The sequence below is a fragment of the Pteropus medius genome, unplaced genomic scaffold (genome assembly GCF_902729225.1).
Source record: "Pteropus medius unplaced genomic scaffold, Ma_sr-lr_union100, whole genome shotgun sequence".
Classification (NCBI taxonomy): domain Eukaryota; kingdom Metazoa; phylum Chordata; class Mammalia; order Chiroptera; family Pteropodidae; genus Pteropus; species Pteropus medius.
Window position 1 is genome coordinate 4,958,778 of NW_024344374.1, and position 24,676 is coordinate 4,983,453.

Here is a 24,676-nt window from a genome sequence, read left to right on the forward strand (position 1 = left end):
GAACTAAGGGGTTCATAGATGATTGAAATGGTCCCTATCCTCAGATGACTTTACAGCTTAATTAAGAAGAGAAGCTTAAACATCCAGATATGATACAAAGCAGTGTGTGGAAAAGGCTTTCACAGAAGTATGAACGAAGTGCTATGAAGCAGGGGACGTACTGTAGCATGTGTGAAAAGGTGGAGGTGTAGGCAGGGAATATACACTACGCTTTCTAGACGTTTAATGCTAGAGGAGTAACTAACTGGTAGGAGATGATTTGGACACTTAGAGGTCAGTTGGAAAATAATGATGACTAGCCTTGTCAATTTGGTGTTCATTTCTAGTTCTGGAAGAATTGCAAAAATTTTATGCAGAATACCCATGGAATTGCTCATTCTCATTCTATAGACATATTATTCTTCGAAATTCCAAATAAATAGTAACTAGATAAGTTAGATGCTTGCTTTTCTAAATATTAACTTTATAAATATTAACTCAGTCCTTATACCGACTGTATGAGATTGGTGCCTCTATAATCACACCCATTTTACAGATGAGGGAACTGAGATAGAAAAACAGGAAGTAATTTGCCTGAGGCTATTTGTCTGCTAAGTAGGTTGTGGATTCAAACCCAAGCAGGCTGGCTCCAGGGCCTTGCATGCTCACCCCTGTGCTATATTGTTCTTCAAACCTTCATTTAAAAAATCAATCTGAAATTTTAGAGATGTATATTAAGTATGCAGAGGTGATATTACCAGAGGTATGAGATTGTTAAAAAAATAAAATCATCGTTGGTGAATATGGGGATTTTGAAATATTTTTTACCTTACTGTCAATATCAAAAGATGTTTTTTAATGAGCTGAGTAATTTAGCTCCAGGCAATGAGTTTCCCTAAGTTACTGATGTAGTGGTGGCTCTTGCAGATGGAGGGCCCTGTTCTGCATATTAAAAAGAACTTCCCACCTAATTGCCACATGTGATGGCAATATGCTTTTCAAATCAGTAAAGTAGATCTTCTTGCCAAAGGTATTTGATAGAATAGCAAAATGTCTGAGTTAGAAGGGACCTCAAAGACAACTTGTTCGAGAATTCTCATTCAATAACCAGGGAAGTTGAAGCTCAAAGAACTTCAGTGATTGGCCCAAGGTTAAAGTGGAAACATTAAGTGGTTGTCTGTAGCCAACCACATAGCTAGTTCAAGGAGGAGCAGAAATTAAAACCTGAGTTTCCTGAACCCCAGAGGGGTTTCTAGCTCCCGTCAAAAGGAGCTGCTGTGCCCAGAAAGGAGCCATAGCAGCCCACAGGGGGACGTGGACCCTCGGCTTCACTAGTGAGTCCAGCTACATTAGGCAGTTGCCAAGTTAAAAGTCTGGGGGGTAAGATGAAGAAAGACAGACGAGTCACCTTCACCTTGGGACTGGGAGGGGTCAGATGGGGCTTTATTCTCCCCTCTGCAGTTGCCAAACTTTGGGTTTGAATTGTGTGTTTTTCCACGTTCCTTGTTCGTAGACCCTTTGTCTCCCACAAGAGCATAGTTGGGAAAATCATGACTGTTGCCCCTAAAGAAACTCCTCAGAGGTGCGTTTGGGGCTCTCTGGCAATAAACCCCAGCCTTCGATAGGCTAGAAGTCAGAGGCAGGCACTGCCCCAGACGGAGAGATGCAGAAGGTCTTAGCGAAAGTGCTTAGAGTCACCGCAGCCCTGCCACCACGGACCTGATCTCCTTATCTGAGAATCCCTGTAAGTCATATCCAAAGCTAAACTCTCACCTTTCCCAAGCCTAGGGCACACTTTTTCTACAACATCAAAGCTGCCTTTGTTGGCATTCATTCTGTAAGGTTTGGGTGGGAGGTGGGGGTTTGGGGGGGAGCCTAAACCCAAATGCCTTCAGGACCATGGCAGGTAAGGTAAATGAATGCGGCTGGCCTACGTAAGAAGAACAAACCTAGTTCTCATTCAAAGGTTTTACAACACTTGCTGTTCATGCCAAAAGCCTGAGCAGGTCAGGTGATAGTTGGTGGCCTTTGAGAGAGAAGAAAGAACCTAATGAGGAAACCAGGAGACCTCACTGGGTCCCCTCACTGGCTTCCAGTGACCTCAGCACACCCTTCTCTTCATAGAAGAGTTTTCCTCATCTGTAAGAAGTGAGTCTCTAAGGTTCAAAGCCGCCACCTCCTCTGACAGTCTAATTCTATGATCTGTGATAGAATACATATCCCTAACACCATTGGAGCCAGCATCTATCTGCCTAACATATTTGCAGAGCACCTGACAAGCTTCTTTGGTCTGACTTTTTAGCACTGGTTTCCTTGAGGTCTTTGTTGGATGGGTTTATGACATTATCCGCAAGTGCTTTGATTCCTATGATAAAATGACCTGCACTTAACCATTGTTCTGGTACCACTCTCTATGTCAGAAGTTGCTTTTTTTGCCAGTTTTCTCTTGTTTCTGAAAGCAGTCATGAGCGGACAAGCTTAGAAAGGGTGTTCTCTTCATATTGTTTCAGGGAAAATAGAGAAAGTCAGACCTCCTCCATCCCCCACACCTGAAGGCCCCAGCTCGCAGCCTGAGTTAGCCCCTGAAGAGGCTGCCGGATCCCAGCGGCCCAAGAATCTGATGCAGACCCTCATGGAAGACTATGAGACACACAAATCTAAAAGGCGCGAGAGAATGGATGATAGTAGTGTAAGTTTCTCCTCCTTTCCTCTTTCACTTCGAGGGCGAACGTCAGTGTGACGTGTGGTCTTCCAGTTCAGGCATGATGTGTATGCAATTGTTTGCCAGAATCGTGGCTCCAAAACTGATTTTCGAATGTGTAGTTTAACATGCCTGGAATTGGAGTTGAATGTTTGTCTGTTCTCAAAAGCATTGATCATGCAAGGAGCAGGTCTTTTTGCTGTCAAGTATAATTTGAGCCCAGGGCTACTGTATGAGATGATTGGTGTGTATAAAGACACCACGCAGGACAGGAAGAAGGACATAAGGGTTCTGAAATCATCCCAGGCATCAGGGAGCTGATTTCTACCATCGTTGGCCTGCTCTGTAGATTTTATTTCTCTAGGGCAGCAGTCCCCAACATTTTGGGCACCAGGGACCAGTTCTTCTATGGGGATCTGAGGTGCAGCTGAGGCGGTGATGCTAGTGCTGGGGAGCAGCTGCAAATACAGATGAATCTTCGCTCACTCACCCGCCGCTCACCTCCTGCTGGGCAGCCCAGTTTCTAACAGTCCACAGACCAGTACCAGTCCGTGGCCCAGGAGTTGGGGACCCCTGTTCTAGGGAACTGTGACAATACTATTCCTTCAACGTACTCTGGGCAATCTTTATAAATGTTACACAGTGCTAAAAAAACTAAGTGCATTTGAGGCCGTTACCAAGCCGTATGTACAGTTTGGCAGGAGAGAGCCATTTGAAATGACAGTTAAAAACCACAGGGCTACCCTGCTCCCCCCAGCCCTGAGAACTTTGCATGTGATGCTCACATTGACCGTGAAGGAAGTCATCTGCTCTGTGGTTTCTTTCTTTAGTAAGACTGAAGAGCGGTTGTTCCACGGCCAAGAACCTGGGATAAATCTCAGGGGTCCACATCAACTTCCTCGGGGTCTGCTGGCCTCAGTCTCTTCGCATTTATTGAGGTGATCCCACTCCCCACCCCCACCCCAGGTTACACCTAAGTCACAGATAGCTTGGTTGGTTGAGGAGACCACCCAGTTCACCTGGTATGGTCCTGGCTATGCCTATTGTCCTGGCGTCGTAATTAAAAACATCCTTTTACTCTTAAAAATGCCCTAGTTTGAATGATACCTTCTTTGTCACCTTAAACTTGAATGCTGTGGGGCTCGCAGTAGGAATTTCCAGGCTGCCTTTCATATCCCAGATGGCTAAGTTAAAGGATTTCCGGACTTGAAGCCAGGCACTCGATGTTGCTTTAAAAATATTGGGGTAAAGGAAAGACAAAAGCAAACTTCTCTGTAGCAACCCAACATCTCTTCCAGCGTCTCTCAGGCTCCCCTCTGCGTCTACACCTAAACTGCTTGGGATCCTGACTCCACTGCTCTGTTAGGCTGGAGTGTCTCTGGGCTGTTCCCCTGTCGCACAGTGGGATGGAGCCTGGCCCTCGGTGGCCGCTGCAGACTTCTCCCCTGCTGGAGCTCCTTCTGAGCCCATAAGCCTTTTTCTGTCCTAAGTCCCTTTAGCTGGCCCTTCTTGGCATCACCACTTAAAATACAGAGTTTACCTTTAGGTGTTTTCTGGCGTCTGTGACCATTTTGAAGCCTGGTGCTAGAAATGGCTTGTTTTTTATCTCCCCAGTGGTTCCACACCGTCCATCAGCAACTTTGGTGGGTGCTGGCGGAAGGGACCTCTCGCATTCTGGTGTGGAGGGGAAGAGCAAATGGAACCATGCGAGTGTTCCCTTTGCACCCTCTGCATGCCTCTTGTATTTGCCTTTTGTGTGGAAGTACAGATGTTGCAGGAAAATGTCGCACACAGAAATGCAGAGCCCGCTCTGACTCATTTCACAGGCAGAGGCTGGAAGCCTCTTTCTTGCAAATTCTGGCATTCGGGCAGCCACCTGGCGAATGCCGACCGGGCTGGATTTCCCTTTTGTGTTGGGGAAGCTGCTCGGAGTCAGCGTTTTCATATTCCAATTGCCCTTCGCTTAAGCAATGAAGTGGCGGCCTCCTGTCTCTATTTTTCTCAAGTAAATAAACATTCTTATAAGGAAGAAACCTACTAACTAATCAAGCTATGAATATCCCCAGATCTCGAATCAAAGGCTAAGTGTTTTGTACTGTTATTGACATTACAAGAGAAGCAAGTTTGTTTTTGTTGAAAGTTCTTAGGAACAGAACAAAATCTATTCAATCCACCATATCCCTTTTAAGAGAACCAAATTTGGAAAAAGCATACTCAGGTTGTTTCTAAAACAAATACATGATCAGAGCCACCTGTTACCCCATGTTTTACCTTTCCTGATTTCGGGGATCTTCCCTATTGTACCTGCATCTGTCCCTGGAAAATATGTAGACGTTTGCCTGTAGGAATGAATGAGGCTTCGTTTGTTTTCCTAGCTGATCTGTGGCCCCTTCTTTAGTTGTCTCTTATCCCAGAAGGGTAATAGTAGGGATCAGACAGATTGCTCAACGGCTCAGTTGTGTAACTGGCTTCTCTGCCCCTAGAAGCTATAGTTCTGTCCTGGCTCCATTCACATACACTATTCTCTGGGCAAACTGTGGCTTCTTAGATTCTCCACCCTCTAAGAACCTCGCATGGCTTACCTGGGTCCAGTGTCACCCCGACGCCAATATTGGTGGGTTCATCTGCCAATATTCCTTCCAAAAATCACTTGGTGGCACTTATGAGTCTCTCTCACATGACCAAGACCAAACTGTGTGTTTGCTCATAGGAAGTAACCAGCTCTTTCTGAATCGAATGAGAACAATTCTTCTTTGCTGTGCTTCCTAAGGAGAAGATGGGCTTAAAAACAAAGTAGGGTAACTGGGATGTATGTCTAGTGATACATTAGACACAATATTAATGAGCATGAAGGAGAGAAGATAGAGAAGCCACATGAAGCTATGCCTGCAGTTATCATGAATAACTTTTGACAACCTACCTGAGAAAAACGGACCCTGGCCATCAAAACAGGTGCAGCCACCCCCACCCCAGAGCAGCGATGGTGTCTGGCATCCTGTCCCCAGCTCAGGGCCTTATGTTCTTCCATTTTATACAAAAATCATGCAGAACAGGCAGAGAAGCCTCCGGTTCATGGAATCCCTGCCAGGGGCTGGTGCAGAGGACGCAGTGCAGCCTTTGGTGGTGTTTCCTGTTCCTGAACTGGCCCTCTCTCCTGCTGGAAACAAGATGAGCGTTCAGAGAATGACAGAAGGTGGAAAATTAAATTATGAACTCTTGGAACATCGACCCAGGAGTCACCGTATCAGTAATATTATATCGTCTGTGGGTGTTCTGCTCATTTTGCAGTTGGTGAAAAAGTCAATGACAGAGAACCAGAAAAAGCCTCTTTTCTCAAAAAGTTCTCTCCACACGGCCATGCCTGTTACCAGCTCAGAGCCTGAGCAGGTTCCCGCAGTCTGCATCCACCTGGGCCAGCTTTCTTGCCCTGCGGGGCGTGGTTACCAGTGAGTGTCTCCATACCCCAGGCTTCAGCCAGACCTCACTTACTAATAGACTCCTTGGCCAATTCGGGGAGTAGGGGGGCTGCTATCCTCACCCCACCCCCTTACCCTGGGCTGTTTACCAGTCTAGACAGAGCCTTTGCGAGAATTAGAAAAAGGCACCTTTTATTCCTCTGTGAAGACACAGCCCTGCACCAGCCATGCAGTTGGTGACTGCAGTAGGGAGACCAAACTTCAACTTCACCAATCCCCTCAGCCTGGTGCTATTGTGCAGGTCACACACACTGCACACGCAGATGCAGCAGCCCTGTGCTCAGTGTGGGTCTCTCTTATCTGGAAATGTTATCCTGTGTGGAAATATCCCTTCATCTGGACCTGATGCCATCTCTGGTCTGTCATGCAACACAAAATGGACTCATGACTCATAGTTTCCAAAAGTGTTTCTTGGTGCCATACAAAAGAAGGATATTTCGGCAACAGCGTTTTTCTGCCCAGTTGTTCCCCCAACTTGACCTGAGCTCGGAAGAGAATAGGTTATTGATTCAGTGATGCTCTTGAACTTGGTGGATTGCTTTTCCTTTCTCCATTGAAGTGATGCTGGCCTGAGTCCAAATTATAGCCTCCTGGGCATTCAGCCCCACCTTCACTTGTGGCACTGGATCTACTCTTGGTGGGTATTTCCCGTGTTCTCTCTCTTAGCCCAAGAATAGTTGCTTTCAGCCATGCCTGCCTGTCTTGGATTAAGAGAAAGCCTCGTTGATTTTCCTGGGTTAAGTCAAAGCTGGGTTCTTGCAGCTTCTGCTTGTCTGAGAATTCCTGGCACACGTTCCTGGGAGTCGCGGCCCTGCTCATTGAGTAGGTAAAGGAAGCCTTCTGCCTCTGGTTCCCCATAGCACAGGCTCCACAAGAAGCTCAGCCACAATCAGTGATGTTTCTGTGCTGCCCAACTTTCTCTCGGGTTCTCACTCTCACTGCAAGAAGGTCCAAAGAAGAGGAGAGCTGCAGATTCATCAGCTCCCAGCCATCGGCCTGATCATTACGGAACTGTAATTTTTAAGTGCCACATAGAAGCAGCAGTCAGTGATGACAGACATATGATCCCACCTAACCAGTTTACGGTTACCAATGCCAAAAACCAATCATACCTCCAGTGTCCTAAGCAGTGTAAACACAAGGTCATGACCACAGTCCTGGAGGGGACTGTGCAAAGTTGGTCCTTCCATCTCATTTCCCATAATCAGGTCATCTTTTGTTCTTGAGCTTTTCTTGCAGTGACTTTTAGTCTCCTATGGGAACTAAAGGATCATTTTAGTTCCTATTTGATTACCTGGCTCTCAGGAACTTATCCAGGCACCCAAGGTAGTAATGATGAGGGAGGCTGCATGGTTTTCCCATGCAACGCCATCCTTAAGTCAGCTTTAGAGATGCTACCTCCACGAACCTTGCATTCGAAGCAACCTCTGTCTGTGGTTAGGGTCTCATTTTCATGGGACAATAAATAGGGCACAAGATTGCTTTGGGGTTCAGAGAAGCCTGCAGGAAGAGAAAGATTGTTTGGCTACAGATGGCTTTAGATTCTGGCAAATCCAAAATGGCTGTCAAGGGCCTTGCAGGTTGGCAGCTGGTTGCATATTGGGTGGTGGTAAAGGGTGGATCTTGTTAATTCAAAGCACAGAAAATGGAAGCAACAAATTTTGAATTAACAAAGTGTGGCTTATCTGATATTTTTATTAAAGAATCATACGGTATCTACTTGCTCCACAAGATACAGACTTTTAAATAAACTAATATCAGATGACACAAGCCTCGGTGTGGGTGTGTCATGGTCTCCTGGTATTATTTCCCCCCCATCTGTCCCCGGTTTGGAGCCAGTTCCCAGCTGGGGGGTGTTCTGCGAGTGTGTCTCTACCATGTACTAACCCTGGTCTTTTCCCTCTCTGCCAGTACACCTCTAAGTTAATGTCTTGCAAGGTGACTTCCGAGGTACTTTTCAACTTGTTTGTCTTCTCGTCCTGCATGCCTGGCCCAGGTGCATGCCGTTGTGGTTTGCCATTTCCCGATGCGTTGAATGAGAAGGGCAAGAAAACAGTTCGTCTCTGTGTTTCTTTTTTCCCTGCCTTTTCTGAAGTGGGGCACTGCCTTGAAGTGTTGGCGTACACGCAACAGTGATACACCCCACTGTGCTGTGCTGTGCTGTGCTGTGCTGTGTGGTGGGATTGGAGAAGAGCTTGCCCTGCTCATAGATCTGGAAGGTGTTTGGTCTCAAGGGCACAACCAATGGATTTTTTTAGTTTCTTCAGGCACTGATAGCAAATATACCCTGGCCCGGTGGAAAACAATGCAGCTCAAGAGGACCAAGTCTTTCGTTTAAAGAGCGCCATGCTTATAGCTTTGGGATAAGTTATTCCAAACATGAACCATCCCAGCCCCGCTTTTACCCAACTTCTAAATCGATATTTTTGTTTGTGAAGCTCCTTAAAGCACTGAATCTTGCAAAGTCCCCATCTTTCCCCTACAACTTCCTTTTACACAGATTTCACAAGCCTGTGCTGAGAAAAAACACAGTGTTTTTTACTGTCCCGTATTCTTTTCATATTTTTATCTCTCTCTCTCTCTTTTATTTTTTTTTTGCTGTGAGAAAGCAGTGTTTTTCATATTTTTATTTCTCTAACATTGTATTTTTACTTTAAAAGAATTATTTCAAATTTACAGAATTGTAGAGAGAATGATTTACTCATTTGCTCAGTTAACACTTTACTGAGCACCTACTATGCATCGGGTCCTTTTCTAGATTCTGGGAATAGAGCAGTCCACAAAACAAAGTCCCCGATGTCATGGAGCCGGCGTTCACATGTTCCAAATAACGTGACATGATGAAGTCATAGAGCCCATCTATCCAGCTTTGTCTATTCTTAATTGTTTCATAATATTAGCTTAAAATTTTAGAAGGAAATTGATACTGCAAACACGACTCAAGCCCTCCTGTTACTTCTCCCAGTTCTCATTTCTCTCTCTCCTGAGAGGTAACTGTCCTTGAGTTTGGTGTTCATCAATTTCATGCATGTTTTTATACTACAAATGTTTATATACGTAAACAATGTGTTCTGGTTTTGCATGTTTTAGAACTTTCTGTAGATAATACATTGTAGTATGTTCCATTCCTTGCTTTATTTTGCCTGCACTGTTTTTCAATGTGTCCATGTTGATACTTACAGCTCTGGGTCACTTTTTATAGTATTCCATCGAATGAACACGTCACTGTTTCTTCATCCTCCTAGTGATGCGAATATGTAGGGTGTTTCCTTTTTTCGAAAAAAATTATTTCATTACAAACAATGCTTCAATGAATGTTATTATACATATTTCTTTGAGCACCTATGGGAGAATTTCTCTATGTATCTAGAAGTAAGAAGTACTAGTTATAGGGCTTACATATCCTTGCATTCACTACATATTACAAATTATTCTTCAAATTGGTTGCGCTAACCTGTAGCGCAAGATATTTTGAAAATCTTTCTATTTAGCAAAGTAATTACAGTTAACCATAGATCTGAGCTGATGATTATCAGTAATTTTGTTCTATGAGGGATAAAATGAATATGGAGAATATCATTCCATGCGCCTTTCTCAATGTCTAATAGTGGTTTTCAGAACCTTAGATATATTTTTAGCTTTTAGGTATATTTTCCAGTTTGTATCTATAATCTGCAAGGTGAACAGATGGCCGTTTTACACATTGTAGAGCTCCTTATAAAAAACGCCTTATATTTGAATACCACTTGATAGTTTATAAAGCCCTGTCACCTGATGACAGATGTAATTATTGTTTGAGAATATACTAGACACTGGGTACTATGCTAAATGCATTCTATATGTTGCCCCATTTATTCCCCAGGCTAACTCTGTACTGTAGTTTATATTATTCCAATCTTACATGGAAAGGGAATGAGACACAGGGGTAACCTTTCCCAAGGTCACATAGTCACTAGGATTTAAACCTAGACCTGCCTGGACTTCGGAGTCTGCATTGCCTCCTGAGAAAACCTATGAAGTAGGGCAGGTGGCGTTGTGTCCATTTGACAGATAAAGAAAGTTGAGGCTCAAGATGCCGTGAACAACAGCAGCATACCCCAGGGACAGAACTGCAAATAAAGCTCAGGACTTATAATTCTGGCCCAGCACTGCTTCTCGGTACCATATTACCATGCAGTGACCAGGTGATTCTGTATTTAGAACTTTACCAGATTTGGAAGCACGCTTCTTTCCTGCCGATTTCCTATTCTTAGATATTGAGTGACAGTGATACGCTTACACATGAAACACTGTATGGCATGGCTTATGTGCTTCATGATAAACGTTTATTCAGGAGACATGACCGTCTCCTACATGTCAGGTCCAGCTGACCCTGCTGGCAGGACTGGGGAAGACTTCCCAGAGGAAAGCACACCGAAACTCTAAGAAGTTCATTCATTTGTCAGAGGTGCACAGACTCAGGCTGAGATGGACCCCAGAATTTGCTTATGCTTGGGCTCCCACCACTTCCTGTTACGTTCATCTCCTTTCTTCTCTAGAGTTGCCAGCATCACTGTCTCTTGCCAAAATGATTATTCTTAGAATAAGCAAAACCTTCATTGCAGTTTGGATAATCAATCAGTATTGGCTCTGCTGGACTTGTCTTTAAAACCAGAAACTTCACATCCTAAGCTAATGCCACCATAATTTAATTGGCTGGCATGCATGGGCTTGCTTTTGGTGGAGTGTCGTGAAATTGAGCCATTTCTTATGTGCTGGCAAACTTAAATGTTATTCATCTGGATCTCATCTTGTTCAGACTAAAGCTGGAACAGATTGGCTGAAGTTTCCCCTCAGGAGCCCGTAGATTATTCCAGAGAGCTGGGGGAAGGGAAGCCCTACCCTGATGATGGCCAGCCTCTTTGCCTTTAAGGTTGCCACGTTTCATTTCACTTATTAGCATCAATAGCCCTGAAGTTGCATCAGAATGCTCAGATTGCTTTTCATTGTCCTGAAAAGCTATTTTCTTTTTCATTTAATGATTCTTTGCAGTTTGATTATACCAAATTGTACTCTCATGTTATAAATATATGATCATAATTTATATGTAGATGTACAAAGCCTGATGAATTGAAGCCACACTGGTCCAGTTGTTTGGCATTATTTTCTGGTTTGCTTGTTTACAAAGTGACTACGACAATCGGTAGTGTGCTGTCACTTGGTTCCATGGGAATATTTAAATTAAAATTAAATACTTAGTTTCTCCACCACCTTAGCCCTATCCCAAGGGCTCGGTAGCCACGTGTGGCTAACCTCTAGCATAATTGATGGTGCAAAGACAGAACACTTCCACCAGATGGCGCCGATCTGCAGCATGTCGACATCAAAAAACCTGATGCAGAGTCAAGGCTCATTCAAAGAAACTTGCAGAACATTTCAGGAAAATTAAATCGTTCTGTGTTGAAACCTATAGGTCATATAGCAAACTGTGGCTATGAGATGAATACACACTCAGAACCTTCTGCCTCTCTTTTATGTCCATGTCTCCCCTACCTCCTAGACGTGCCAAGCACTTTATTACTTTCCCCTCTCATTAGATGCTGTAGAGAGAGGGAAAGGAGGAAGGAAACGAAAAAGCTGGTTTGTATATACAATTAACATCCATGAACTCGGCTTGATTTTGTCCCTCTCTCTTCAGGTCCTTGAGGCCACTCGGGTTAATCGAAGAAAGAGCGCGCTGGCCTTGCGCTGGGAGGCAGGGATCTATGCCAACCAGGAGGAAGAGGACACTGAATAGCAAACTTCTTCCATCCAGGAAGCTTCATTGGTGCTTGGGTTACCAAGAAACCAAGCAATCAACACATCAGAGCATTTTAATGGAACATTTATTAAAGTGCAAACAAACTCAGCAATCCTTATGTAGACCAGAGGCTGCAATCTACCATGATGACACATCACGTGAAAAGTCCACACACCAAACTCCTAACACCCTGGAGTCAACAGAGAAAGGATTTTTTTTTTTTTTTTTTTTGTGACTCAAAGACTCACCTGGATTTGGACCAATCCACAACTGATCAAAAAGGACAAAGAAATTATAAGCAAATCAACATGGTTGCTCCAGGCAGAACTGAGACCAGCCTGGCCGGGTGGTGAGGAAAAACATTGGTGATGAGGCCGTTCAGAGACCAGCAGAGCCCGAGCTGGTGCGATCTACACGGCGTAGGGTATTTATTTCTCCGTGCTGGTTTCCCACCCCTTCTCATAGCATCCGAGGTGATGGGTTAACTCCATGTACTCCGGCAACCATAAAATGAATAATGCTTCTCTCTGTATTTGCCGGGAAGAGGCAATTACGATTCCATTTCTCTTACAGTGAATTGTTTTTAATTGGGAGCAATTAATGATCGCAATACATAAAATCGATATTTTTAAGAAAATGTATCTTCATGTTGCAAACACAATCTATTCTACATTAGGAGGTTGAGGCGGGGGGAGGAAGCCAAACCAAATGGATTATTTTAGCTTTAGGGTCTCGTCTGCTTCTAATACTGACTGATCTGCAGTTTATGAGAACGCATTTTCACGATTATGTTTCTTCATATGAGAACTATATTTAGTGGGCAACAACTATTTTTATGATGGGATGGGGGAATATATACATGTATAAAACCTGTACACATTGAACAGCCTGGTTCAAGAGGGTAGGGGTGTTTTTAGAGTGGCAATAATTGAGAAAAAGGATAACTCTGCCTTAGAGAGGTAGGTGACAAGAAATAAAAAGGGGTTTATATTTTATATGATAAAGCGGACCTTAGGGATGGCAGGAAGAATGAGAGATTATTTTGGCTCAATCAGAAATGAAACATTAAAGAAAGGTCATGAAGGTATAGAGAGACGAAGGGAGGGAGAAAGTGGGAAAATAAGGAAGTAAGAGATATTTTTGCTGAGCAACCAGTGTTTTTCAGGATCATACAGAGAAAAATGTAGGATAGAAATTTAAATGCAGGCTTGGAATCAGCTGCAAATCCTAAAGATGGTGCGTGTGTGTGTGTGTGTGCGTGCGCGTGTGCACACTTAACTTTGTTTTGTAAAGTGTGTATGCTCATGAGTAAGGGTGTGTGCATTCGTGCATGTGCGTGTGTGTGCGTGTGTGTGTGTGTGTGTGTATTAAGATTCTAGAATGATCATGGGACAAGGGTGTACAGTTATTTTCCTCCAAAGCTGTTAGCCAGCGTCAGGAGTGAGTGAGAATTTCTTTTTTATGAAAAGGGATATAGAGGCACCGAACTGATGCAGTATTTGTAATATTAAATTGATCTAACATGGTATTTGCATGAGTCGCAATGGCAGAATTTTGAGCGGTTTTGTAATTTGACATTTAGGAAAGTATCATATTTATTCTCATGCTTTGTATTCATACTTAGTAAGTATACTCTAGAGGATGCCAGCTTTAGTCTTTCTATCATTCAAAGCAATATAATAAGGGTATTCAATAATTGGGTGCCCTAAATTTCTGGATGAGAAAATTTCCAATTCTGGCCACGAGAAAAACCTGACCACCTCTTTTTTTTTTTTTTTTTTTGGGGCCTTTTGTTTTAAAACTGTGGTTTGAAAAAAAGCAATAATTAAGTCAGACCTCACTTAATTTCATTTGTTTTTATATTTTTGTGTCATAAGCTCTAATATGTTATTCTGACACGTAGCAATTCCACAAAATCTGTATGTAGGTGTTATGTACATTATTTCGCTTCTTTTATTAGACTAGTGTTGACTTTAGAGGAAAGTTTATTCACAGACAAGTGGTGGGCACAAAGTAATAATGGAACTGTCTGATAATTTACAAGGATCCTTTAAAACTGCCAAGGGAACCTGCAATTTGAAGCCAGATTCTGCATATGGGCATTTGGAGTCATCTTAATGTGGTTCATCCTAACCTGAATATTCTGAATGAATCTTCCACAAAATGTGCTAGCCATTGGGGACACCGAACAAATAAGATTCCTGCTACAAAGAATTTATTTTCTAGTGGGGGAGGCTAGCACGGAAACAGACATTCTCAGGAAAATGAGATCTGGGTTAGATTAGACAGGCAAAGTGGGACAAGCAGGAAGAATATTTTGCATGATCTAGACAAACTCCTCCATCTTTCACAGGAGGAATCGATCCTCAGGACTTAAGCTGAAGTTTTTCTGTTGTGAAGGAGACCTTATACCCACCTTAAACTGAGGTTTGAGAAGAGAATTTGCAACTGGAAGGAAAACTTAGGAGGGGGAGGCCACACAACTTGGAATCGCTTTAGAGGCAGACAAATCAGTCTTTGACTGCAGCTGATTGAACCAGAGGCATTTATTCCTCAGAGAGAGTTGTAGAGCTGGAGTCCCTTGGTCCACGCTCCCCGTGTAGATAAGGCATCAAATGCAGAGTTTCCTTGACCATCCTGCAGTCACATAGCTGTTTAATTGTGGCCCCTGCGTCTCGATGACGTTTGCTTGTTCCCTTCTACTGCCTTTTAGATGACTGTTGTCTATTTCCTCCCTCCACTCACTCATAATCCTATTAACATGTAAATGACAGTTCCCTTGGAAGAGCCAGATTTTCTCTGTGCTCTTGAGTTTTTTTACTCATTTAAGAAACATTGGGCCACCGCTTTGTACATAGCACTGTGCTAGGCTCTGGGATCCCAAACGAACCCCTATTTAACTTTCTGAAGATGCAACAGACCCCTGGAGGAAAGTTTGTTCCTGCCTAATCCATTGAGAGGAAGAGGCCTGTGGGAAACTTGGCCTCTGATGCTTGTCCCCGCCCCTGAATAGCACGCAAGCTTGTTAATCTCAGCTATAACTAATGTTTAGATTCTGTAGATGTTAAAAGCTTTCCTGAAAGTATTCCATTCTGCAGTGTTTATAGATGTTCACTTTCCTCCGGAGCTGATTAACTACTGACATGCCTTGGCTTTCTCATCCAGAAATTATGGAAACAGGGTCTGTCAGTGGCTGGAGGCCAGGCTGTGTTGTACTCAGATGACACAATGCAATTTCTTTGCCTCTCTCTCTACACCCGTGCATGCTGCCCACCCTAGAAAGTGACATTGAAGCAGTATCCACATATATACGCAACACGCACATATTAAAAATCATAACAAGGAACACTAAAACAGTGTTGACTCTTGTCTCTGAAGACAAATAATTAAACATTTTTTTCAACTAAAATAGATGTAATTACACTATGTATTGAAAAAAATAGCCTAAGTGTTTAGAGATGGTGAATATATCCAGTTTTAGTGACAGAACCAATTTCCTGAATTTTAAGCATTCAGTGAGTGAGCTGCCAATTTTAATTTTGTGTTGCTCTTTACCAAAATAACTTTTTTTTTTTTTGGAGGAGGAGGGGGGAAAAAAGCAATACTGTGTTTGAATATTAATACTCTGTACCTGGCTCTCCTGTGTATGTTAACCACTTACATGTCATTATTCTGCTTCGGTTTTATAGTGATTGTGAGGCATTCAATGCAAGTATACAATTATTTTCTCATTAAAACGCAGTGTGTGTTGTGTTTTTATAAATGGTGGCTATTTGTTTGGCTGGGAGGGAGGCCAGAAGACTGATTAGCCAGTGGCATCCAATGCCCTTGGCCTCTGCTTCTATGTAGCAGAACCTGCTTCTTGCACACGTGGAACCAAGCAAGCCTCACTAGCCAGTGGGACACAGGTTCTCAAGGACCCCTTTGCCATGCCCTGGATAGAAACGTGGTTAAGGCCGTTCCTTGAGTCCGAATGCCCAGGTTCAAATTCAAGTGCTGTCATTTAAGAGGCAGCTGGAAAGAAGACCCTCAGCAGGAAACAGAAGGTCAAGGATGCAAGTAAGTGCGAGGGGTTGAAATATGGAACAAAACAGCTGGAGACCATCAAGGGAGGGTGAGGCAGAAGGGAGAGCAGGAGGACATTTGGGGTGGGAGCTTCTCGATGGACCCGTAGTGGTCTTAGTACACTCTTAAAATCTGAAATTCTCTATTTTTGAGAGGAGAGCCAAATACAAGTGCTGGGAATGTAGTAATGCAAATGCGAACCTGCGAGCCACATGGGAATCCTGCGTTCTACCATTGGTCCTACTGTCCCTGGCAGAAACACACATTGGTGACTTCACATGCGAGGTCCTGTAGATCTGATGATGCGTGTGAGCGCCTGGTGACCTCACAGCACCTCCTCTCACTGTACTCTAAGAGGGTGTTCTCATGGATCTAGGCCAAAGCTGGGATGGGGGCTCGAGTCTTTGGGGAGAGGGGTTCTGGTAGGAGCAGCAAAGAAGTTTCTTCATTTGAACGAGTTCCCCTAGTTCTTTACCTGGGGATGAGCTCCCCCAGGAGATGGTGAGAGGAGATGGCCCAGGCATCCCTGTTGCCTAAAAGGAACCAGAGGTGACTGCAAACGGGGATGTTCTAGGATGTTCTGAGATGTTCTAAGATTGAATCAACATGGTCGCACAACTCTACAGGTACTAAAAATCTGGAATTTTACGTTCAAAATGGGTAAATTTATGATATGTAAATCATTCCTCAATAAAGCTGTAGCCAAAACAAACAAAAGAAGTGAACCAGAATAATGAGCCCAAGGAAAGGGGACAGGAAGCCACGCTGCCTTAGGTTGAGAGGGACATCAACATGTGGCCGCCAGCCCAACGGCTAATAAGGAAGAAGCCATACTGTCCTGGGCTGCCCCGCAGAACCAAGAGCAGTAGAGTTTCAGATGTTCTGGTCCTCTCTCCATCGATCACTGCTAACGTCTGGTGGCATTAGATAGAGCCAGGTGAGTCACTGTACACGGGACTGAGATTTGGTGGGCAGGACTGCTGGGCACCCAGGCTGTGAAAAGCCGGGCAGTAAGACGTGGGGTCTAGTATGGTCGGAGTAGAAGGTATTTCAGGGGGATTCCTACTGAGGAAGCTCTTCCTGCAAAACCATGCACGTGAAGCACTAACCCCTAATAGGCAGAGGGCAGGTAAGCAGACTTTTTGATCTGTGACATAGAGCGTCAGTGGGGAGGGAGAGGGAGCCGTGGCCACTACCCCTGGTTCATCTCTCCTGTTTTGTGCTGGTGGCAAAGAGACTACTTTGTGGGACACACGAGGCCATGAAGTTACTTCGGAGCCTTGCTCATTTTAATTATGGGATTCCTGAGCCACAAGAGGTGGTGACTATATCTCTCCCTACACAGAACCCACACAACATTCAGAACTGGGCTGCTAGGGGCACGGAGAACAAAGGCGGAATTGAAAGGGAGAATTTAAAAGGTTTTAAATGTACGAGATCAGAGTAAGGCCAATGATGGGGCCTCAGGAAATACCTGGAGATGCCACACGCAATTTCTAAATGTTGCCCAAGCATTCGGATGCTTTTTCTCAGAGAAAGAAGGATATTTGAATAATACAGCTTTAAAAAAAAGGGTCTCTAAAATATAATCATCTCAGAGTCAGTGAACCTTGATGGGAGAATTATCCAGATGCTTTGTTCTGAGTTCACAGGCAGTGGGGCTCTGAACAACTCGGAATGGATTTGCTGGTGCCCTAGAGAAGTAAAATGACAAATCTCTCTCCCTTCCCACCCTCCCGTTTGGACAATGTTCTGTCTCTGCAGCCATCAGCTGGTAACATCGACGTGCCTCTGGAGGGCCCCAGGCCCAGAGTTTCTGATTCAGGAGGTCTGGGTGCAGCCCAAGAACTTTCTAGCCTGGAGATGGTGCTGCTGCTGCTGCTGCTGGTCCAGGGAACTCACTGAGAATTGCTGGTCTGGAAAGTGAGTAATGAATAGGGTTGGGGAATAACACTTGTGTTTGAAAATTGGGGCATCGATGCATGATGTATAAGCTACAGATACAGTCACATGTGGTTCTGGGTCGTTTTAAATACTTATTGAGGGCTTTTGTGTGTTTGCCCAGCACATTGATGCACCACTAGTCGGTCTTGGAGAAGCAGAACTAACAGACCACTCAGACTTGCAAGTGAAGTGTCTCTGACAGGGGTGAGCAGGTTAAGAAGAAAATGTAAAGATAATATTTCTATAAGTTCAGACATTAATTTCAGGGTAAAACCAAAGGATTAGTTTGACTATCAGAAAAATGGATAGTTGTGTAGGGTGATAGCAAAATCAGACTCAATAATGTAAATTTGTTTGAATAACATGGTTGCATAATTTGAGTTAAGATGCAGAATAAGAAGTAATTCTTACTTGATCCAGAGCAGCAGGTCTCAATTCTGACTCCATATGAGTCACCTGGAGAGCTTCAGCGTTTGCGTTCAATTGGTCTGAGTTAGACCCCGGGGGCACCGAGCGTTCTCATCTTGTGCTTGTGCCCTGGTTTCAAACCCACTGCACGTTAGGGTCATCTGGGTGGTTTTTAAATACACTGGCACTTGAGCCTCGTGCTTAGATATTCTGATGAATTTTCCCTCAATCAGACTCAGACATGGGTTTGAACATGTGAGTCTTGTTTTAGCTGCTCCCCAGGCGCTAGTAATGCATCTCACGGAGAAATGTGTTTGCTTCATGACCAGATCCACTTCAGAAAGTCCTTGGAGGCAACATGGAAGTGAAGTGAATAAAAGGCCTTGAGGGGCTGAACAGGCCCATCTCACTGGTCCTGGGAGACAAAGCAAGTTGGTGATTGAGGGAGGGGCTTTGCAAAGCTGCAGTTGTCACTTACGCTCTCAGCTCTCCTCCCTCTCTGAGGCCTCCATGCCTCTGGCTGACAGCAGATTCAGTTGTTAAAACTTTAGGGTTAACTGAGGGATAAACAAGCCACAAGGGAGTGCCGGAGGCATGCTCTTACTGAGAAAGAGCTCAAATGGACAAAAAACGACACAGTATGATTTCTGGCAGATGCAGCCATGGCCATTCTTTCTATTTGTCCTGATAATCGTTTGCCGATTTTCGTGGTATAAATATTCCTATAACGGCTGATTTCAAGATACTAACAGCTAAACAACTGGTTCACAGAGCTCACGAATACTTAATAACTGGTAGAGAACAAAGCTACTATGATTAAAAGACACACAGGATGACCCAGAGATGTAGTGCTAAAGCCATCACTAATAAGAGCCTTCATTTGCCTGGAGTGGCTCTTAAGAACCAATCGCAGCAGATAGCGATCAGGGATTCAGGATTCTGACAAGCTGATCATCATCAGTCCTCGACAGCAAAAAAAAAACCAGTGTAGGTCATGTGCCCATCCCTGTTGCCAGGGTCTGTGACAGAGGAAAGTGCAGAAAGGGATGCCAGGAAGACCAAATATGTGAAACAACAGAGCCTGTGTTGCAGACGATTTCCCTGTATCCATCAGCAATTCCATTGTTAGTGGCAATGTCTCTCTGACAAGTGCTCAGCCTTTGGGATCAGGTAGGGCACTCAGATGTTGAGCCCATCACTTTTTCGGTGAAACCTTTGACCGTTTGCTTATTCTAGATCAGATTTCTGACTTAACAGGGTCGCCATGAGGATTAAATAAGTTATGTGTAAAGTGCTTGTGAGTGGCAGGTGCAGATGTGCTCCGAGTTCACTTTCTTTAGAGCTTTGTATTCAGTCAGGAAATACTTACTGAGTGCTTAGCATGCGTCAAGCTCCGTGCATATAAGAGCAAATGAAAATGGGGTTTGTTCAGATGGTTTCAAGTGGAATTGGGGAAGCTCATTGGGAATGCGAGAACAGAACTGCTCCAAGGTCAGGCAATGTTTCCGCACCTGCCTATTAAACAGAGCCATCCGGGGATCACGCGTACTGTCTTAGCATGCTTTTAATTTCTCCTGTTACTGTAGAACCCATAAAGTTGTGGTAGTCTTCTGGGCGAGAAAGATCCAAATGTTTAATAAAAGCCAGAAAGATTCAGAACTCATCAGTGGCAAGTTAGAAGGTGCTAGGAGCTTGAAGGAGACATTTAGGCAGGAACTTCTCAAGATTAACAAGGCTACAGAAGCATCTCATCCGGTAAGATGGAGGGTTCCTCTCACTAATTTCAATGTATTTTGTTGACTCAAGATGGCCACCTTTGCCTGCAAGTATGAAAGGCGGCCAGTAGATGGCAGTGGTCCCTAAAGTAAAAAGAGTTTCCGTAGCCATGAGCTTTCCTGGGGAATCCGGAGGGCGCTTCCTACCCTTCGCACAAGACAGGACTCCATTGAGATCTACGTGTAGCTACTCCAAAAACACCGCAAAGCAAAACCTCCTCTTCTGCAATCCTATACGCAGGTCAAATGTGGCAGGTTACTTACTTACATTTCGATGGAAAACTGCCCATTGCCACCAGAGGGCAGCAGACACCTGAATGCTTCTACCAATAACCCTCCATCGTTATGAAGGGCTAGCTCTGCACCATGCACTGTGCTGAGTACAGTGGATTATTTCATTCATTCTTATGACACTCCTTTGAGGTACATACTGTTAGCATCATCTCTTTTATAAATGAGGAAACACACTCAGAGAGTTTGAATAACTTGCTGCAGGTGATGTGACCTGTGGTAAAAGGAAGAGTCAAAGACTGAACTCTGACCTCCCAAACTTCCCTTCTCACTGACTTAAATCAATAGCAAACAAACCTCCAGTTTTAGTCTTGAGCCAGCTCTGCTTTCTCACAGACCAAGAGAGCCTACTTTCAGCACAGACCAGCACCCAGAGGAACGTGGTGCTATGACCGTTGGAAACCGGGCTTGCATGTTGGAGCGGCTAAGTCATGGGGATGTGAGTGTATGAGTGGGGCAGTCACAGTCTCTACAGGAAATCGCTGTCATTAAGAGCCAACACCCACTAAAATCGTGACTCCTTCCAACAACTTCTGTGAGCACATAGGTACATGGACTAAGTTATCACGCACATCTACAAAGTTATGCAAGTGATCTACAGTGCTGCCGGAAGAATCTCCAGCTCTCCAACCGGAAGCATCTGGTTTCCCATGGCTCCTACCGTTCACACGTACATACATACACACAGGCACACATATATTACAGAATCACCCCAATCCTAGGTGTCTGTTTCTGTTTTGGGTCTGGTAAAGGTAGACTGTCAACAAAGAGACCCAATAATCAATTCAGTGGCTGGAAGAAGAGAGAAGTTTATCTCACATTACAGTCCAAGGGGAACATTCGAGGTCTGAGGGCAGACTTGTTTTCAGTCTTATGTTAGAGGCTCAAACTTCTCTCATCCTGTCCCTCAGAACCTGTCAGCACGGGCATGGTCCAGCCTTAGGAAATGGTCAGGTGCGGTAAAGCCATTTCCTGGAATAATGGGTGGTCCCATGCCCTGGCTCCTTAGTAGCTGTCACTCCCCTGAATTATTGAAGACAGACAGCAGATTGGTTTCTAGAGATTAGGAAATAGTAATTCTAGGATTTCCACCACTACCTCAGAAGCTGGCAGAGGAACCACTCAAAGTCCAAAGGAACAAGCTGTTAAAAATTTAGTTAAGGTTGTACATCCTCCCTCAGTGTGCATTCCACATCGAGTTTATCCCTTCCCGTAGTTACAACAGCACAAACTAGGATAGTTACTAGGACAGTTGAGAGGAACACAGAACTGCCCACTGGCCCTGGAGAGTCCTCTGGGTAGATCAGGACACCCCCTATGTGTTAACACAAAGGGTCACTCATGCCTCCTTGTGGAACACGAAGATCACTTGAGCACCCACATTCCACATACATGAGAGCAGCGCTGGCGTGCTTGCCAAGGGCTCATGGGGATGCTCAGCCTGGACTGTGAAGTCACAAGGACAGTCACTCACAGATACAAATAAGTTGACTGTGTTCGAATGTCCCCCAGTCACGTTCCCGTGTCTCACTCCAGTGTAGCTGAGGGCTTTGGGGCCTCTCAGGGTCATGCGGCTTCTTGTACTGGTGCTAGATTCTCTGATTCTGATTTGCAAGCCGTACAGGTTGACCCAAAGAAGGTTCTGGTGGCTGCTGAATATGTTTGCCACGTTGTTTAGTCTGAGATAATCTCAGCTAGTTTGGAATGACATGCTTATCTCCAGAGCTGCTGGAACATGGCAGTGACCCTCAGCTAACACTATAGAATGTATTAACTGCAGATAAATGATGTCCTTTAACCCTGAGTTTGTGAGTTTTTTTTTTCAGGAAGGATGTACCAGCCTGCTAGAAATGCTTAGTAATAATAATTAGGTTGATAAAATGCATCTGATCTTAGTGGACCCTGGGGGAAGGGGGTGACATTTAAGGCTGGCCATGTAGCTGGAACATGCCTTTCAGAAGACCAGCTCAATATAAGACGCCCACCACAAGGAGGCTTTGGGCTTCTAGTGCTCAGGTGCTTTGCATGTATGCTTAGCGATGGGCTGGGAGAACAAAGCAGCCTGGGCCTGAGAGACTAAGACCCCTTTTAAGGCATCTCTCTCTCCTATGGTTGCTGTATTACACTCTTTGCCTATAACAAGGCTGAGTATAGACTGTTTAAATCCTGCGAGTGCCTTCAGCAGTAGAACATCTAAGGTAATTAATGTGTGGTTACAGACATACCTTCTTGATGCATCTTTATACGCTTAATGTCACCTAAACCAGCTGCTCGCTGATGGCCCTTAGCAATCAGCCTGGCGACTTGAAATAGTAAAGGCTTGTTGTAAGGGGAATGAACAGTGCTGCTGTGAACGTGCGTGTACATGTACTTGTTTGAATCCCCACTTTCAATTTCTGGGGCGCACACTTGGGAGTGGCATTGTGGGGTCATAGCCAACAAAAAGTGACCATCATGCTTCTGGTTCCCTAGATGATGAAGAGGAGACCGGTGGCCTAGTGAGGAAGTTCCAGGTTTTCTTTCACTCCTTGACCCCAAAAGAGGACACAGCCTGCGTGTTGGTAGGCGGGACCATGGCCCTTCTGGTCAACTTTCTATTTCAGAGGATGCCGTGCAGATCGCTTTCTTTTCTTTCCACCCACAGAGCTGGTGAAATGGGCATTGTGTTACCTCCTGCACAGGACTGTCTACCACTGTTGCCCCCTCCTTAGAAAGTCAAGTGGACTGAGACTGTGGGACCAAAGGAAAAGGGCCATCAAGATGCTGCCGAGTGCTGCGCCTGGCCCCAGAGAGAAGCCTCTGTTCCTTGAGCAACGTGGTCCCGGCCTCCAGTTTGCAATCTCTGCGGTTCTAGGTAGCGGGTCTGGATGCTGACTGCACGTTAGAATCACCCGGGTGAGCTTTCAAAAGGTGCCCATGCTCAAGACCAGGCCACTTAGACAGGCATCTATTTAAAAAAATAAAAAAGAAAGAAAGAAATGAATTTAAGAAAGAAATGAAAACAAATGTCCACCAAAGGACATGCAAAAAAGAATGATACTAGCTTTATTCACAATAGCCAAAAAAAAAAAAAAGAAAAAAAAATGGAAATGGAACAATGAAAAAATAAATTGTGGTTGATCACTGGGAAGAGACTGGAAATATAGATCTTGTCTGCATCACACATGTATCTGTCTATATCTGTGAAAATAAGTGTGTATATTAAATCTTTGAGCTGTGGACAAGATTAATGTACTTCCCACACTTTACATATTTTATGTCTTGATCAAAAAGAAAAATACAGAATACCAATGCTAGGGCCCTACTTTAGAGATTGTAATTTAATTGAATATTCTCCGAGCTTGCCGATGATTCCTTTGTGCAGTCAGGGTGGAGAAGCACTGTCTTAGAAGGCAGGGCAACCTTGGTGTGAGCCCGAGGCTAGAGGAACAAAAAGGAGCCTCATGTCAGGTCCAACTCGCCAGGCCTTCGCCCCAGCATGCATTTGGTTTGTGTCCCCTGGGCCCACACACCATGTGGACACTGGCGGTGGTGCTTGGCTGGTCAGGGTTCTTCTCAGTGATCTTGCCAGCATGTGGCAGTGCTCAGTAGAGAGGAGCCTGGAGTCTGGGGGGGCCATCTCTCTTAGTCCTCAGGTTGTTTGTGTAGCCACACTTGTGAGCAGGGACATGCTCTCTCAGGCCCCGCCGATCTCGAGAGCGCCTACGTTTCTTGTGAAAGGGAGCAGCTCCTGCAGTGGGAGAGCATTTGCTAATCTGAATCTTGGGCTGACAGTGACTTCGAGGGCCAGCTCAGGCTCACCTTAAAAACACTTGGAGTGTGGGCTGGTAAAAGACTCGGTGTGTGCCACCACCAGCTCTTCTACCTAGAATCAAGGGGTTGGCATGGTGCCGAGCCTCAATTATGATCCTGGATTTGAGGAATCTGCAGAGTGGAATCAAACATACCCAGGTTGTGGATTCATCAAGAACAGACAATGGGGAGATAAAGGAATTAATAATACACAGTGGGTGTATTGTCTTTCCAGATGGAAATGGAGAAAGCTTAATGTAATTGTCACAAACCCAAGGCCAAGAAATAAAATTAAGATCAAAAGTTCAGTCCCTAAACACCATTTCTAGGAAACCTATTGTTCATTAGCTGTGGGAGAAACACAATCATAGCAGGTAAAAAAAAAACTTTGGAAATTTATGTGCAGATGGAAAATGTTGAAAGTAGGTGAATTGGGTCTTTCTCTACAATAAGAAAGTGACCTAAA

At 44.4% G+C, this 24,676-nt stretch overlaps 1 protein-coding gene across 8 annotated transcripts in view; it reads left to right on the forward strand.

Moving 5' to 3' along the window:
* PALM2AKAP2 (PALM2 and AKAP2 fusion) overlaps positions 1-15,698 on the forward strand; it is a 301,504-nt gene extending 285,806 nt beyond the window's left edge. For 7 of the 8 annotated variants that reach the window (XM_039870670.1, XM_039870673.1, XM_039870671.1 and 4 more), the window contains 2 exons: positions 2,490-2,668; positions 11,834-15,698. In XM_039870670.1, coding sequence (XP_039726604.1) covers positions 2,490-2,668; positions 11,834-11,932 — 278 coding nt within the window. In that variant the 3' untranslated portion in view covers positions 11,933-15,698. The remainder of the gene's footprint in view (positions 1-2,489; positions 2,669-11,833) is intronic. The other variant, XM_039870672.1, reaches the window with a different exon arrangement.
* The last annotated feature ends 8,978 nt before the right edge of the window (positions 15,699-24,676 follow it).